The sequence below is a fragment of the Bos indicus x Bos taurus genome, chromosome 16 (assembly GCF_003369695.1).
Source record: "Bos indicus x Bos taurus breed Angus x Brahman F1 hybrid chromosome 16, Bos_hybrid_MaternalHap_v2.0, whole genome shotgun sequence".
NCBI lineage: Eukaryota > Metazoa > Chordata > Mammalia > Artiodactyla > Bovidae > Bos > Bos indicus x Bos taurus.
The window spans coordinates 59,190,900-59,205,962 of NC_040091.1; the positions used below are offsets into that span (position 1 = coordinate 59,190,900).

The following is a 15,063-nucleotide window of genomic DNA, read 5'->3' on the forward strand; positions in this document are numbered from 1 at the left end:
CTAGGTCATCACAGAGCACCGAGTTGAGCTTCCTGTGCTCTATCCCTACTAGCTATCTATTTCACACATGGTAGTGTATATATGTCAATCCTAATCTCCCAATTCATCCCACCCTCCTTTTCCCACCCTGTGTCCACTTGTCTTTTAAACACAAATCACAGTTACCCTCAGAATGGCCTCAGTAACCTTCCTTGCCCATCATCCAGGATTCTCACCATTCACAGTCTACTTATTGCTTTTTGCCCTGACTCTCTTCCAGGAGGGTAGAAAAACCAGGAGGAAGAATGGAGTTGGGTGGAAGAGGGCAGAGGGGCAGGGCCAGCTGTAAAGTCAGGCCAGGGCATCAGAGATCACCCTGCCGAGATTGGTACCAAGAGCCCCGGGTTAGCACAGCACAGACACCTTGAATTGCAAAAACTTCAGGGCACCTCAACCCAAAATAGCTTCAGGCTCAAGGAAGGGCCAGAAGAGGAGGTGAGTGGTCTCTGAAGAGAAACTCATTGTTGAGGGCAGATGCCTCCTCCTAGTCTTAGGAGATGGGGGAGGTCCTGCTGGGGTGCGGCCAACAATTTTTCCTTCTCCAGGGTGTGCCTTGTGCTTGGGCCGTACAGGCTGCTGTCCTTCAGGTGGACTCTGCAGGGGGTCCCCCTCCCCCTTGCCGGAGGGAAACTTCGTGGCTTTGGAACCCGGCCTGAGGTCCTCTTCTCAGTGGCCTAGACACCCCAGGCTCGCAGCTGCAGTGACACTCTGGGCCGGTGTGTAGGTCCTGGGCATTGTGACCTCAGCTGTTCCACCCACAGAGAGGTGGTGGTCCTGCCTGACCTCAGCCTGTAAGCTGCCTAGGACAGTGGCCTGGTCACGGGGGCCCGTCGAGGGGAGGTTGGGAAGTGGAAGAACACTCTGGCCTCCTCCATCATGTCGGCCAAGAGGGTGGAACCGAAGAAGACAAGCCTGGTAAAGGGGAAACTCTGAGCGCCCACTGGGTAGAGGCGGAGGTGGGGGTACAGAGAGTCCCCAGCACACCCTCGGCTTTTCCTTCTCCCTCTGAGCATGAGGTAGCTAGCCTCTCAGCCTGGAAGGATGGTGGGGAATGGACCCCGGGCCTTGAGGTGGCAAGGACTCCCCGCTAGGACGAGGAGCACTGAAATGGGCCACTCCAACTCCAGCCACTCTGGAAGCCATGACCCCAGCCAGGCCTACCTCTGACCCACATGTTTAAGGCATAGAAGAAGCTCATTAAATAAAGGTAATTATCACCCACAATTTAAAGATTAAGAAATAAAGGCTCCGGAGAGACTAAGTAACTTGCCTAAGTTAACACAACCAGTGAGGAGGATGGCTGAGAGGAGGATTCCAGTCTATCTGTCTACCTCCAAAGTCAGTGTTCCCGAAAAACTACTTAGCCAGCTTCCTTCAGTTATCTCAAAGTGCTCTTGCCGGCCCCCCCAGCAAGAAGAGGGCAGCCTGCTGAACAGGCAGATTTTAACATGACAAAATGTGAGTTGTCTTGGCTCAGGGGCTGGGGGTGTGTGGGCCTGATCTTAAGTGCAGTTGGACAGGCAGGGTTGAGTTGGGGGGAGTCCTCCCCAATTTTTTCCAGTCCTCCCCCAGCTTCCCTAGTCCTCCTCAAGCCTGATGCCTGGCAGCCTGAATCCCACCTTCCCTCTCTGCAGAGCAAGAACTACAGGGCAGTTTGCCTGGAATTGAAGCCGGAGCCGATCAAAGTAAGAAGCTTTTTTGATGCCATCCTGGCAGCCAGGCCTGAGAGCCCTGGGAAGGTGACTTGGAGCCAGGGGTCATTCGCCTATCCTGGTGGCCAAGACTTGTTCCAGGTGTTGGCAGATACATGAGAGAGAGAGTGAGAGAGAGCACTCTGCTGTCATAGAACAAAGCAGATGCATAAATAAATGAGGAAAAATTCAGTAGTGTTACCTATGATAAAGGGGATTGAAATAGGAAGCCAAAACTGGGTGGTTACTGTAGGTCTGGGGGGCTGTCAGAAAGGCCTTCCTCAGCCTGGAGAGGACAAGGCTCCGGCCGCTGGAGGGCCAAGGATGCGCGCCAGGGCTGGAGGAAGCCACACACGCAGAGGCCCTGGGGCGGGAATGAGCATGACTGCTAAGGGCATGGAAAGCTGAGGCCCAGCGGGCCAGGAAGGGAGTGGAATGAGATGGGCTCAGACAAAGGAGAAGGACTGAGGGAACGCTGCTGCTGGTGGGGCCAGGCCACCAGCTCTCACCTCTGCCCAGGCCCGAAGCGAGGAGCCGAACCTACGGGGGATCTCCCTTGCCTCTTCTGCCCACAATGGCTATTTCCAATATTCTGTGTTTCTGTTTTCAACCGACAGACATATGACTACAAAGGAGCTAAACAAGAAGGGCCATTTACCAAACCAGGAGGGACAAAGGAGCTAAAGGTAGGTGTGGGGACGCTGGAGGCAGCAGGTTGGACCAACCCAGTGAACAGGTGGAGCTGACGGAGCAACGTATGGGGCAGATAAACTGCTGGTCCCTGCAGTTCTGCTCCAGCCCCTGCGACTTCACGCCTTCTGCTTCTACTTTAAAATTATTTCTGGCTTACAGAATATTTTCCCAAAAAATGGTACAGTGAGTTCTAGTATACTCTTCCCCCAGATTTCCAAATGTTTTATCATGTTATTTTCTCTTTTTATCATATTTATATATGTGTATATACACACACACACACACACACACACACACACTATATATATATCCTGAACCATTTGCAAGCATGTGGTTCTCCGAAATTTCAGTATACATTTCCTCAAAACAAGATCACTCTCTTACACAGCCATAGTACAATCATCCAGACATCAAAGTCGGGAGATTCATGTTGATACAGTTCTCATCTACAGCCCTTAATCTGATTCCCCCAGTTATCCTGCCAATGTCTTTCATAACAAAAGAGGAGATAAATTTTTTGGTTTGGGATCCAATTCAGAATCACACCTGGCTTCCAGTTTCCAAGTCTTTTTTCATCTGGAACAGTTCTTCGACCTTGTATTCTGCAACACTGTCAGTTTTGAGGATTACAAATCATGTGTTTTGTAGAATGGCCTCAGTCCAGGTTGTCTGATGCTTCCTCGCCATTAGACTTAGACCCTGCGATTTTGGTGGTGACACCACAGCAGGGAGTGTGTGGCCTTTTCACAGTGCATCAACATCCGGAGGTACAGTTCGTGCCACCGTACTATTTTCTTAACAGCATCCTTTCTTTCCTCCCTCCTGGCAATGATCTTCTGCTCCTTATGCCCCAGGATCTTATCTTTCCTTCTTTTGACTGTTTCCCTTCCATCCAAGACATTTCTTTACTCCTCTGTTTTATTTCCTCAGAATGAACTCAGGGAAGTGCGGGAAGAGCTGAAGGAAAAAATGGAGGAGATAAAACAGGTAACAGGATGAGACTTAACCTCTCATGGAGTTAAAGGGTAGTTCCCAGGAAAATGCAACACCTAACTTTGAATAGTGAAGGAATTCGAAAATTGCATGAAAGAGCAATCCCATTAACTAAGCCCAAATTCCCTAGAGTGCTTGTGTCAGGCAGCTTAGGTTATTTGTCTCTTTCATGTCTGAGGCTTAAATCCAATTTTGGAATGATAAGGGCTCTCTAAGGTGTCTCATTGATTAGGATGGGGAGATACAATCTTAGTAACAGAGTGAGAGGGGCTGACTTGGAATTTGGAGGCCATCAGGGGCCAATTTCTCCTCCCCTGAGCAAGCTGCAGACCAAGAACTCTTGTTTCTCTGATGAAATCACCTATAGTATATTTGTGAACAAAGAAAATACTCAAGCAAGAGTGTGTAATTGGAGCTGTGATTTGGGTTCCACGTGGCTGCCTTACAATGGCCAGATCCAAGTTATGCCCCGGCTGCTGCTGGTGGTGACTTGGTGGTACATGCATTTACCCTTCACAGACTCTTGGGAAGAAGTGGCTTAAATAAGTCATTATTAGAACATTCCTTAAACTTTATCAGCTCATTCCAGGGGAGCAGATACAGCACTTACCTTAAAACTCTCAAAAGACAACTCCACATTCAGTAATGTGCTGCGTGCCTTTCTTCCTCACTAGATAAAGGATGTAATGGACAAGGATTTTGATAAACTCCAGGAATTTGTGGAGATTATGAAGGTAAGTACTTACTGAATGCCCTCCATGGGCCAGTACCGTACCAGGAATCATGGAAGGAGAAGCCAGAGCCTGATCTGAAAGTGCTTACAATCTAGTAAGAGACTCAAACTCTATTGCATAAATAACAGGTAAGTATCAGAATCCGCCTGCTAATGCTGGAGCCAAGGAGATGAGGGTTTGATCCCTGGGTCAGGAAGATCTCCTGGAGGAGGAAATGGCAACCCACTCCAGTATCCTTGCCAGGATAATCTCATGGACAGAGGAACCTGGCGGGCTACAGTCTATGGGAGTCTCAAAGAGTCAGATGCAACTGAGCACACAGAAGCCATGCAAGTACAAAGTTAAATGATGACCAGTTGTCACTTAAGTAGGAGTTTAAAGACATGAGAAGTGAATGTGGACTGGGGTGACCAGAAAGTCATTTTAGAGAAAGTGAGTCTTTTTCTTTCTTCAATATTTATTTATTTGACTGTGTTGGGTCTTTTTTGTGGCACACAGTATCTTTTTAGTTGTGGCACGTGAACTCTTAGTTGGGGCATGTGGGATCTAGTGCTCTGACCATGGATTGAACCTGGGCCCCTGCATTGGGAGCGCAGTGTAATAGCCATTGGTTCACCAGGGAAGTGCCCTAGGGAAAGTGGGTGGTACGGTGAGTCTAAAAGTTTGAAAGGTAAATGCAAATCTATCCAAGAGTCCAATAAGGTTATTTTTGAATTCAGTAATTACTGAAAAGATTATCTAGTTTCTAGAATAGCAGTTTTCAAATTTTGAGTTTCAGAATCAGTGGGAGCACTAATATTAAGAAACAGAGCTCAGGTCCTTGCAGCCTGGGCTTTTATTCATGTTCCCCAGGAGAACAACCAATGTAAAAGTATAAATAGGCAAACACATTTACCTATAAATTTTTCAAGAGTTGTAAAGAGGCATCACCCTTACCAGATATTAAAATTCATAATGAAGTCACAATAATCAAACGAAGGTGGTACAGCCCAAGGATAAGCAGACAAATTAAGTAAAGCAGCATGCTGCTGCTGCTGCTGCTGCTAAGTCGCTTCAGTCGTGTCCGACTCTGTGCGACCCCAGAGACGGCAGCCCACCAGGCTTACCTGTCCCTGGGATTCTCCAGGCAAGAACACTGGACTGGGTTGCCATTTCCTTGTCCAATGCATGAAAGTGAAAAGTGAAAGCGAAGTCGCTCAGTCATGTCTGACTCACAGCAACTCCATGAACTGCAGCCCACCAGGCTCCTCCACCCATGGGATTCTCCAGGCAAGAGTACCAGAGTGGGGTGCCATTGCCTTCTCCGCCAAGCTGGGGCACCATTGCTCAAAATGCTGTTACATGATTAAGATGGTTGCTTCTGATGAGAACCAGGTCCTTAGCACTTCAGCAGTAGTTGTTAACATTGGCCACACGTTGGAATCACCTGTACTGTGGTTTTGAGCTGCCTCTCTTTACCTCTGGCTGCACCCCATAGCAGTTAAATCAGAGGTCTGGGCATTGGTAATTTTTAAAGATCCTCAGTTGATTCAATTATATGCTCACAGTTGGGCACCACAGCTCTATAAAATTTAAAATACAATAAAGATGATTTTTAAAATTATCAGTGAGAAGGACAAGATTATCAATATTAAGAATATTTATACGATGAAATATTCAACTATAAAAAATAATGAAGTAATGTCATTTGCAACAACGTGGATGGACCTAGAAATTGTCATACTTAGTGAAGTAAGTCAGAGAGAGAAACAAATGTCATGTTACTTATACGTGAAATCCTAAAAAATGCTACAAATGAACTTTCTTACAAAACAAAAACACAGCCACAGATGAAGGAAATAAACTTATGATTACTGGGGGGAGGGGAAGGGGAGGCGGGGTAAATTGGGAGACTGGGGTTGACACATACATACTACAATATATAAAATAGACAACAATAAGAAACTATTGTATAGCACGAGGAGCTCTTCTCAATGTAATGACCTACATGGGAAAAGGATTTTAAAAAGTGTGGATATATGTTTATCTGATTCACTTTGCTGTATTGCAGAAACTTTAATACAACATTGTAAATCAACTATATTCCAATAAAAATTAAACAAAAAGAAGAATATTGCCTGATTATATAAGGGGAAAACTTAACTCAGTTAACACTATAAACTGAAATAGTCTATAACATGAATTAAAAAAAAATAAGAAATTGTATGTATTTTACTGGATGGTCTAAATATAATTACAAGGAAAGAAATCATAAAATAAATACTGATATGTTTAACAATACAGAAAATTTAAAAATCATAACAGAAAAGCACCATACACATAATTAGAAAGTAAAGAACAGTTTGAAGGAAATAATTTTCCACAAATATGATCAACATAGACAAAAGGTTTTTATCTATAACATATAAAACTCACACAAATCATTAACAATCAAATAGGAAAATGGGGAAAGGGTGTATGTGAACAATCCACAGATAAGAATATTACTAAAAAGCAAAAAAAAAAAAAAAGAATATTACTAAAAAGCAATAAATACAAAGTTTTACCTAATGAATAAACAAATAAACACAAATGAAAACAACTTAGGTAATTGCCACATTCAAATAAACCAAGTTTTAATCTATGACAATTACAAATCAAGATAGGAATGCTCTTTACAGCTGATCAGAGTACAAGTTTGTACAAAACTGAAAAGGAATTTAGACAATAGGTATCAAAAATATCAAAACCCCATGACTTATCAACTCTTTGACTTCTCAGAATTTAACCTATGAGAATAATCAGAAATGCCTGCATGGGTACATATAAAGAGATGTTCATCACAGGATTATTTATAACAGCAAAAAATTGTCAACAGCCACAATTTTCAATAGTAGAGGAACAGTCAAATAAATTATGATATATCTATTAACATATAATGAAGATTAACTATAGGAGACAGTGTTTAGAAAGAATGCTTATAATGAGAATTTTAAAAAGCAAGATACAAGCAATAATGTATCGGCTGATCACAACTAGATGAAAAAAAATAGGTAAGTAATTATATAGAAAAAAGACTGGAAAGAAATCTACCAAAAGGGTTAATTGCTGTTATCACTAGATGATGAGATTAATTTTCCCTTTTATATTCCTCTGTATTGTCCAATTTTTCTGCAAAAGGTTGTGCTATTTCTGTATTAAAATGCAAACACAGTAAGTGTTTTGTTAGTGGGTAGGGCTGGATATCACAAGGCACAAAGGAGGCTATTTTGGGCACGGGAGCAGCTTGCACACAGCATGGAAGCAGGAGGAATGAGAAGCTTATCACGGTCAGTGGGGAGATCAGTCATATAAGTGGGATCATTGGGGGAAACTGTGAGAAATAAAACGGAGTGGGCACAAAGGCGATGGATAATGAAGGCTTTTGAAAGACGGGCAGACAGGTTGGGACTTGGTTGTGTAAGCGGTAAGAGGCCTCTGGAGATTCTTAATCAAAGAACACGCTAGGAACAGCACTTCAGAAAGCTGAGTTGGCAGCTGCTTGCAAGGTGGCTGGGGCGGGGTGGGGGTGGGGGCACCAGGAAGCAGGTGGGGGTCGTCTGGAGCAAGAATATCAAACAGGAAGCCGCATCCCCGCTCAAGGTGAAGAAGGCTGGACCCAGTGTAGGAACAGAAGGAAAAGGGTCAATCCGAACGATGCAGTGAAGGGAAAATAGCATGCTTGGTGACTGATTCAGTAGAAAGAATGTAAGTGAGGCAAGCGTCCATGATGACACCAGTTTTAATCTGGATGGCTAGAAGAAAGAGATGACAGTCACAAAGACAGTAGGGAAAGAGCAAATTTAGAAGAGAACATGATGGAGATCAGTTTGAAGTATGAGTTTGAAGTGATGGTGAGACTTCTAAGAAAGTGAAATGTATTAACTCTTGCCGGTGCCAGCCGGCAAAGTCGATCAGGTCCCGAGAACGCGCACGGCGCGGCTGAGAAAGAAAACTACAGCAAGAGACTACAACAAAGATGGGGTCGAGAGGTTCAGACACGTCTCCACAAAGGGAAGCGGTCTGACACCGACTTTATTCAGCATCTTATATTTATACAGGAGAGCGTGAGAAAGACAAGACAGTTGACATTTTTTCTTGGTTGACCTATACATCTTACAAACAGTCACAAGAAATCTTGAGAGCATGGGAATGGCACCCTGTTATTATTTCTTACACCAGATAACATTTCTCTGTGCGTGAGAAGTTTGCACAGAACTCCAGGTGTCTGCAGTAAATAAGCACCTAATCTCTGGGGTGGCAGGACAGAGAGCTATGTTTGCAAGCAAACCCTCAAGGACTGAGGCAGCTCCCAGAGCTGTGTCCTTTGGACAAAGGACCCCATTCTCACAGGCAGCTCCCCGCAAACTCTGATGTTTTGGACCCAGGGGAGAATTTTAAATATATTTATTTATTTGACTGTGCCAGGTCTTATTTGTGGCACACGTCTTGGCTGTAGCATACGGGATCTAGTTCCCCTACCAGGGATGGAACCTGGGCCTCCTGCATCGGGAGTTCAGGATCTTCCTTGGACCACCAAGGAGGTCCTTGGACCCAGGGGGCATTTTGACTTCAAAGATATTTTGACTTTACTTATGAATACAAATATCTTATTCAAAATTTATACAAACACTTAAGTGCTTTTCAAAAAGATCTTTTTGGGAAATCATTTCCATCCTGACAGTAATTCCTTGATTAATTTTCTACCCCAGATCAATAAACTCTTCCCAAATCTTTCATTTTTTTATTATTAAAATGATTCCCCTGGAAGCGAATTTTTTTTTATATTTTGTGATATTCAATCCAACCCTATTTTTGTCCTCAACAGATATTATCAGTAATAACATCAGCCATCTTAGAGTTTCTTTATGACCACTATTTCTCTCCAATTTTTCCAGGTCAAATTTTATAGCTTTAAACTTTACCAAGAAGACTTTATTATTATTTCAGTTCTTAACAATACATGTGAGGAGCCATTTGCACTATTATCTATTTTGCATTGACCATTTCTGCCAGGAATTGAGTAAGAGATGGAACAAACACATATCCAGGATCTGTGTACATGGCAGGGGTCAAACCATTGGCGTCAGAAGTGTCTTTAGGGGTCATAAGGTTTGTTTTCTTGGTTCCATGATTTTATAGGCATTGAACCAAAGCAGATAGGGTTTCATTCAGGTGTGAAGTGAAGTGAAGTCGCTCAGTCATGTCTGACTCTTTGCAACCCCATAGACTGTAGCCTACTAGGCTCCTCTGTCCACGAGATTTTCCAGGCAATAGTACTGGAGTGGATTGCGATTTCCTTCTCCAGTTCATTCAGGTGTAAGATCAGGTAAAACAGATCCTGGCCTTTAACTCACTTGGAGACTTTGAACCAGCCCCTAAGGACTCTGCCTGTGCTTCAGCTTCCTCGTGGAATGGGGAAGGAGACAAGGAGGGGTGGGTGGCATGTGTCATGAACATTCTGTGAGCTACCTCACCCAGGGCCAGTGAGGATTCTTGAGGAAGTAATATGCGGAGGTGGCCTCACAGTGGTTCACAGAGTGAAGCAGGAGAAAGGGATTTCAGAAGCCCTTCATGATGATGATTCTAGCTTTGAATTCTCTTTTGGAAGGAAATGCAAAAGGATATGGATGAGAAGATGGATGTTTTAATAAATATACAGAAGAACAGCAAGTTGTAAGTACAACCTGCCCCCATCTCTCCTCATCCCTAAAGAGTCTCCTTCCTTTTCTTTGCCAAATGTCCCTGAAGTTCAGAGGACTCCCAGAGCCTTCAAGGAGCTGTCTTAGTTTCTCTTGCCCCCAGTGGCTTTGGAGTCAAGACCCTCCATGGCCACCCATGCTACTGGTGAGTTCCTTTCATGTTGAAAATTATTCTCCCCAATTCTGCCCCTTCCTGACTCCCCAGTCCCCTTAGGAGAGGACTGAAGATGCAGCAAGAACTCAGGCTGATAGGAAAGACAGACACAGAGCCACAGCTCCGGCTCAGGAAAATGGATGGGGCTGGTGGAGCACCGCTCTCCCTTCACAAAAAGATGGTGGCACGGCAACAACCAAAAGACCCAATGGATCCCCTTCACCAGTGTGACTCCTGCTTTGTAAGTGAAGCCCTCCCCACCCTGCCGCAGTGTTAAAGCCCCTGGTCTCCTGTTCCCCTCTACCTCCTCTGGGCTCTCTCCCCGGGTTCCACTCCTCTCCCGGCCTGGGGATGCCTCCCTAGTCTTGAATCCACTCTGGGGTCTTGCCCTCTAGGACTGGGGAGATTCTGAAACCATGACTAAGTAGGACTCAACCCTGGATGCGCCCACTCCCAAGTGCAACTATATTGTTCTGTCCTCTCCTATAGCAAGACCCGATGAGGTGCCCAGCAGCCTGGCCATCTTGGACCAGGGAAAAATGATCTTTCTTGTGCCGTTTCTGTCCTCCACAGGAGAAATGTTTGTTGTGTACCCCACAGAACAACTACGATCGGGGGTAGGTAGATCCCTGCAAGCCCCTTGTCTCAATCGGGTGCCCAGTCATCCCAAAGGCGGTGCTCCAGGGCGCATTCCCATCAACCCCAGCTTGTGCAGGCTCCGCCCCCACCGCATCCGCCCGGCCTTAGAGGGCGTGGCACTTTGAGAAAGGAGGACTTGCTTAGCCCAGCTTGGGGGCTGCCCAGAGGCCTCTGTGAAGGGCAGGGTGCCTTGCCAGCTGCCCAGCTGACCTCGCTTCAGGCTCCTGACTTTCTCCCCGTATAACAGGAAACTTCCATACCACGCCTGGGCATCCTTCTCACCCTTGGCGTCTGGACCTGCTTTCTGATTTATCTGTACTTCAACTCCTGTGTGACCGAGGACATAGTTCCAACTTAATGCTGCCTCAGGACCCATCAGCAGCTTGGGTTCAGCCTCTCCCCACTCCTTGAAAGACTTGCTGCCTTCTCACATACCACCCTGCCCCCGGCTCCTTCCACCCGGAGAGTAAAATCTTCGTTTAAAGCCAAAGCAGGAGTCAAAGTATTGAATATCAGTCTCAAACTTGAGTGTGGAAGGAGTATCACTTTTTTAGATCAAAATCAGTGTGTTTCAGACTCCAGCCTCTCTTCTTGCTTCCTCATGGTTCAAAGGGAAATCCTTAGGGTCATCCTTAGTGTCTCCACTGCCTCCCTCCACTTTACCTGGTTCTACAGATGTCCCAGGTCAAAGGGAAGGCCCTGAAGATATCCTATGCTATTCTGTATGATCCCAGAAGTGTGTGTGTGTGTTGGGCAATAGGAGGAACTCCTCAGCCCAGGGTCTAGCCTGCACTGCCTCCCTCTGTGGTCTCATTACCAAGCAGGACTTAAGGCTCCACTGTTCATGGGAACTTGCTCCCTTTTGGGGCTCTGAGGATCCACCCTTATTCTCTGGCATGTTTCCTCATCCCCACCTCACCTGAAGGAGACCTTGCCCTTCAGAGGCCTTTAAAGGTGGGGGCGGGCCATTGACCTCCCACTGCCCCATGCTGTGTCCTGCCCAAAATCCCTCCACCAAGATAAGGGGAAGCCTGGCTGCTGCCTTGAAATGAGAATGAAGAAAGATTCAGAGAAAATCGGACTTCAACAAACTATCCTGCCATGAGTGAAATTCTTTGCATTCAATTCAGTGTCCTCTGTGTCTGCATCTCCACTGTTGCCCTACAAATAAGTTCATCAGTACTATTTTTCTAGATTCCATATATATATGCGTTAATATACAATATTTGTTTTTCTTTTTCTGACTTACTTTACTCTGTACAATAGGCTTCAGTTTCATCCACCTCATTAGAACTGATTCAAGTGCCTTCCTTTTCATGACTGAATAATACTCCATTGTATATATGTACCACAGCTTCCTTATCCATTCATCTGTTGATGGACATCTAGGTTGCTTTTGTATCCTAGCTACTGTAAATAGTGCTCAGGATCACTCTGATTCTTCTTCTGCCTCCTCCTTCCACTTGGAAGGACCCCTGTGATTACATTGAGCCCTCCTTGATAATCCAGCTACTCTCCTTAGTTTAAAGGTCAGCTGATGATCAACCTTACTTCCCATTTGCTGTATAACATAACATATTCACAAGTTATAGAGATTAAAACATCTTTGGGGACTGATTTCTGCCATCAAAGAGGAGCCCCCACCCCAGACCCCATCCCTTGACTCCCAAACCTCCAGACACTTGGGAACATTGTATGGCTCAGTTCTGTGCTCAGTTCTGGTTTGGTATAGACCCACAAATTCGATACTCTTTCAAGAGGAACATAGTTCCTCTCCCCTTAAGTGAGGACTAGACAGAGTGTCTGGCTTCTAATGAATCGAATATGACGGAAGTGATGGTGTGTTACTTCTGAGATGATGTCATAAAGGACATGTGGCTTCCATCTTGCTCTCTTTCGCACACCAATTCTGGGTGAAGCTCACTGCCATGGGGTGTGGACCCAAGCAGGCCTATGGTGAGTGGCACATGGCAAGGAGCCTAGGCTTCCTGCCAACACTGGTGTGAGTAGCACTTTTCCAGCCCCAGCTGAGCCTTGAGAGGACTGCAGCCCTGGCCATCGCTTGACTGCCGCACCTCATGAGGAGACAATGAGTCAGAACCCAGAAGAGCTTCTCCTAACTACCTGACCCACAGACACTGTGAAATAATAAATGCTTGTTGCCCTAAGTTGCTAGGTTTTGAGGCAGTTTGTTACACAGTGAGAGATAACCCATGTGCCGGTTTGAAGAACTGAAACAAGGTCATCAGGGAAACAGCTGCCAGGATCAGCTGAAGTGCTGAGTCTTCGTTGTGCAAATGACTGCGCAGTGCTAACCAAGCTCCGAGGACTGGTGGCGTGGTCTCCGCAGTCCCTGTCCCTTGACCTTTCCAAGCTCCCCTGTGTCCCAGTTTCACATCATCCAACTCACAGGCAGCAGAAGGACAACACTGTGTGTTGGGGGACAGGTCTGCCTGGCTGTCAGACAGCTGTCGTGTCTGCCCTTGGGAACAGACCTTCAGGGAGCCACAGCCTGCCATTCCTGCCGATGCTTCCCATGGGCCAGCTTTGCTGGTGAGCTTGTGCTTTTTCTGTTGGTTTCAAGGTCACCTCATCTGGAAGGGAATTATGCTTGACCTGTCTCTTCTCTGAAAAGATGTGACTCCTCTCCTGAGAACAGAGCCTCTTGTGGGGAGGGCGCGTTTCCCCAACCCGGGCCACCACTTCTGCTTTGCACTACAGGACCCAATTGATCAGAACAAGGTGGACAGCCGACTCAACTTGCCCAGTCGATTTCTGTCCCTGGGAATTTGAAATTGGAATTTTGGGAGACTCAGTTGGCCCCCAGAACTGGTCTTATAATTAGGAGCTGGGGAGGCATCTGCCACTATCAGCCAAAGAAGCAGAGAAAGGTAATCTGCAGAAAAAGTAAACCATTTTGCAGAGAGAGAAGACTGAAAACAGAGGAGCTGAGAGAAGTGGAGACTCGTGCAGTTCCAGAGAGGGGGCAGCAAGTACCACTGCCTGGCCTCAGCCCTGCTGGCCTGGTGCTGGCCCCTGGCTTGGCTTCATGAGAGTCTCCAGACCCTTGGACCACAGCGCCTATTTCTGTTTAAGCAAAGCAGCTTTCTGTTACCACCCAATAAGCCTGAGCTAAGGCCCCACGGTTAGAAGGAATCTCAGAGAGTGGTCAGATCTTTTCAGTTTACAGTGAGGCTTCTGAGGCCCAGAGTGGTGCAGTGAAGTGCCCTCAGCCACACAGCCCATGTGTAGCAAAGCCAAGACCAGAACCCAGGTTTTCTGACTTCTGGGCCAGTGCTCTGTGACTCTTTGGGGCTGGTTGCATTTCCAAGGGCAATGAGATGAGATCAAAGGAGGAACAGATCTCAGGGTCAGCTGGCTCTGGACATGAATTAATGGTGTGGCTGCAGGTAAGTCACGTCGCCTCTCAGACTCCATGCTTTCATCTGGAATGTGAATATAACCACGTCTAATTCAAAGGGGTGTAATGAGAGCTAGGGCTTCCCTGGTAGTTCAGCTGATAAAGAATCTGCCAGCAATGCAGGAGACCCCAGTTCCATTCCTGGGTTGGAAAGATCTGCTGGAGAAGGAATAGGCTACCTATTCCAGTATTCTTGGGCTTCCCTGGTGACTCAGCTGGTAAAGAATCTGCCTGCAATGTGGTAGACCTGGGTTCGATCCCTGGGTTGGGAAGATCCCCTGAAGAAGGGAAAGGCTACCCTCTCCAGTATTCTGGCCTGGAGAATTCCATGAACTATATAGTCCATGGAGCCTCAAAGAGTCAGACACAATTGAGAGACTTTCACATTACTTTCAGTGAGAGCTAAATGAGAGCATATGTGGAGGAATTCAACTCTCAAAAAAACCCAGACTACTCTGACAGCAATGACGACAAAGTCAGAATTGCCTTTCCCAGATGAAAAAGTTTCAGTTCTCCATTGCAGTTTCCCAACACCTGGACTGACTGCAGTCAGAGTGAGGTCTGCAATGAAATGAGATTTGAACTACTTCCATATTAAAAAAAATAAGTGTTTTGAGAGGAAGTATATATTAGGAAATGAATCAATAAGAAATTATTAGATGGTATGGGGATTGAGACTGTTCTAGAGGTCAGAGTGGTCCCTTGTAAAGCAGTATCCTTCCTTTCTAATCTCGGTGTCTGATTTCTAGCAGAGTGAAGGGCAAGTGGATCACCCCAGCCCACCCACAGGTGACAGGTGCTGCAGCCCCAGGCCCTGACTCAAGGAGTCACCAGAGAAACAGCTGGGCAGGCAGGGCTGGGCCCAGAAGGAGGCCAGACTGTATCATCCTTTCCCATCACTGCCCTGGGCCCTGGCATGACCCGAACTCACAGCCTCCCTTCTCCCTGGTCACAGGTTGCCGCCAGCTCCAGAAGGTGG

The 15,063-nt window shown here is 46.1% G+C and overlaps 1 protein-coding gene across 2 annotated transcripts; it reads left to right on the top strand.

Annotated features, from left to right (window-relative positions):
* Window positions 1-830: 830 nt before the first annotated feature.
* TEX35 (testis expressed 35) lies at window positions 831-11,153 on the top strand. Of its 2 annotated transcripts, XM_027564090.1 has the most exons (9): window positions 831-954; window positions 1,674-1,724; window positions 2,348-2,416; window positions 3,354-3,410; window positions 4,091-4,150; window positions 9,780-9,844; window positions 10,076-10,265; window positions 10,598-10,641; window positions 10,911-11,153. In XM_027564090.1, exons 1-9 carry the CDS (start codon window positions 916-918, stop codon window positions 10,969-10,971), a joined length of 636 nt encoding a protein of 211 aa, XP_027419891.1. In that variant the 5' UTR covers window positions 831-915; the 3' UTR covers window positions 10,972-11,153. The 2 variants fall into 2 exon arrangements, with proteins under 2 accessions (XP_027419891.1, XP_027419892.1); XM_027564091.1 differs by lacking the exon at window positions 10,911-11,153 and having other exon boundaries at window positions 916-971; window positions 1,667-1,724; window positions 10,598-10,824.
* Window positions 11,154-15,063: the final 3,910 nt, after the last annotated feature.

Coding starts and splice junctions, on each gene's coding strand:
- TEX35 (XM_027564090.1), top strand. CDS start 916: ATGTCGGCCAAGAGGGTGGAACCGAAGAAGACAAGCCTG. Junction 4,151..9,779: donor AATTTGTGGAGATTATGAAG/GTAAGTACTTAC, acceptor CTCTTTTGGAAG/GAAATGCAAAAGGATATGGA. Junction 9,845..10,075: donor ATACAGAAGAACAGCAAGTT/GTAAGTACAACC, acceptor CTGACTCCCCAG/TCCCCTTAGGAGAGGACTGA.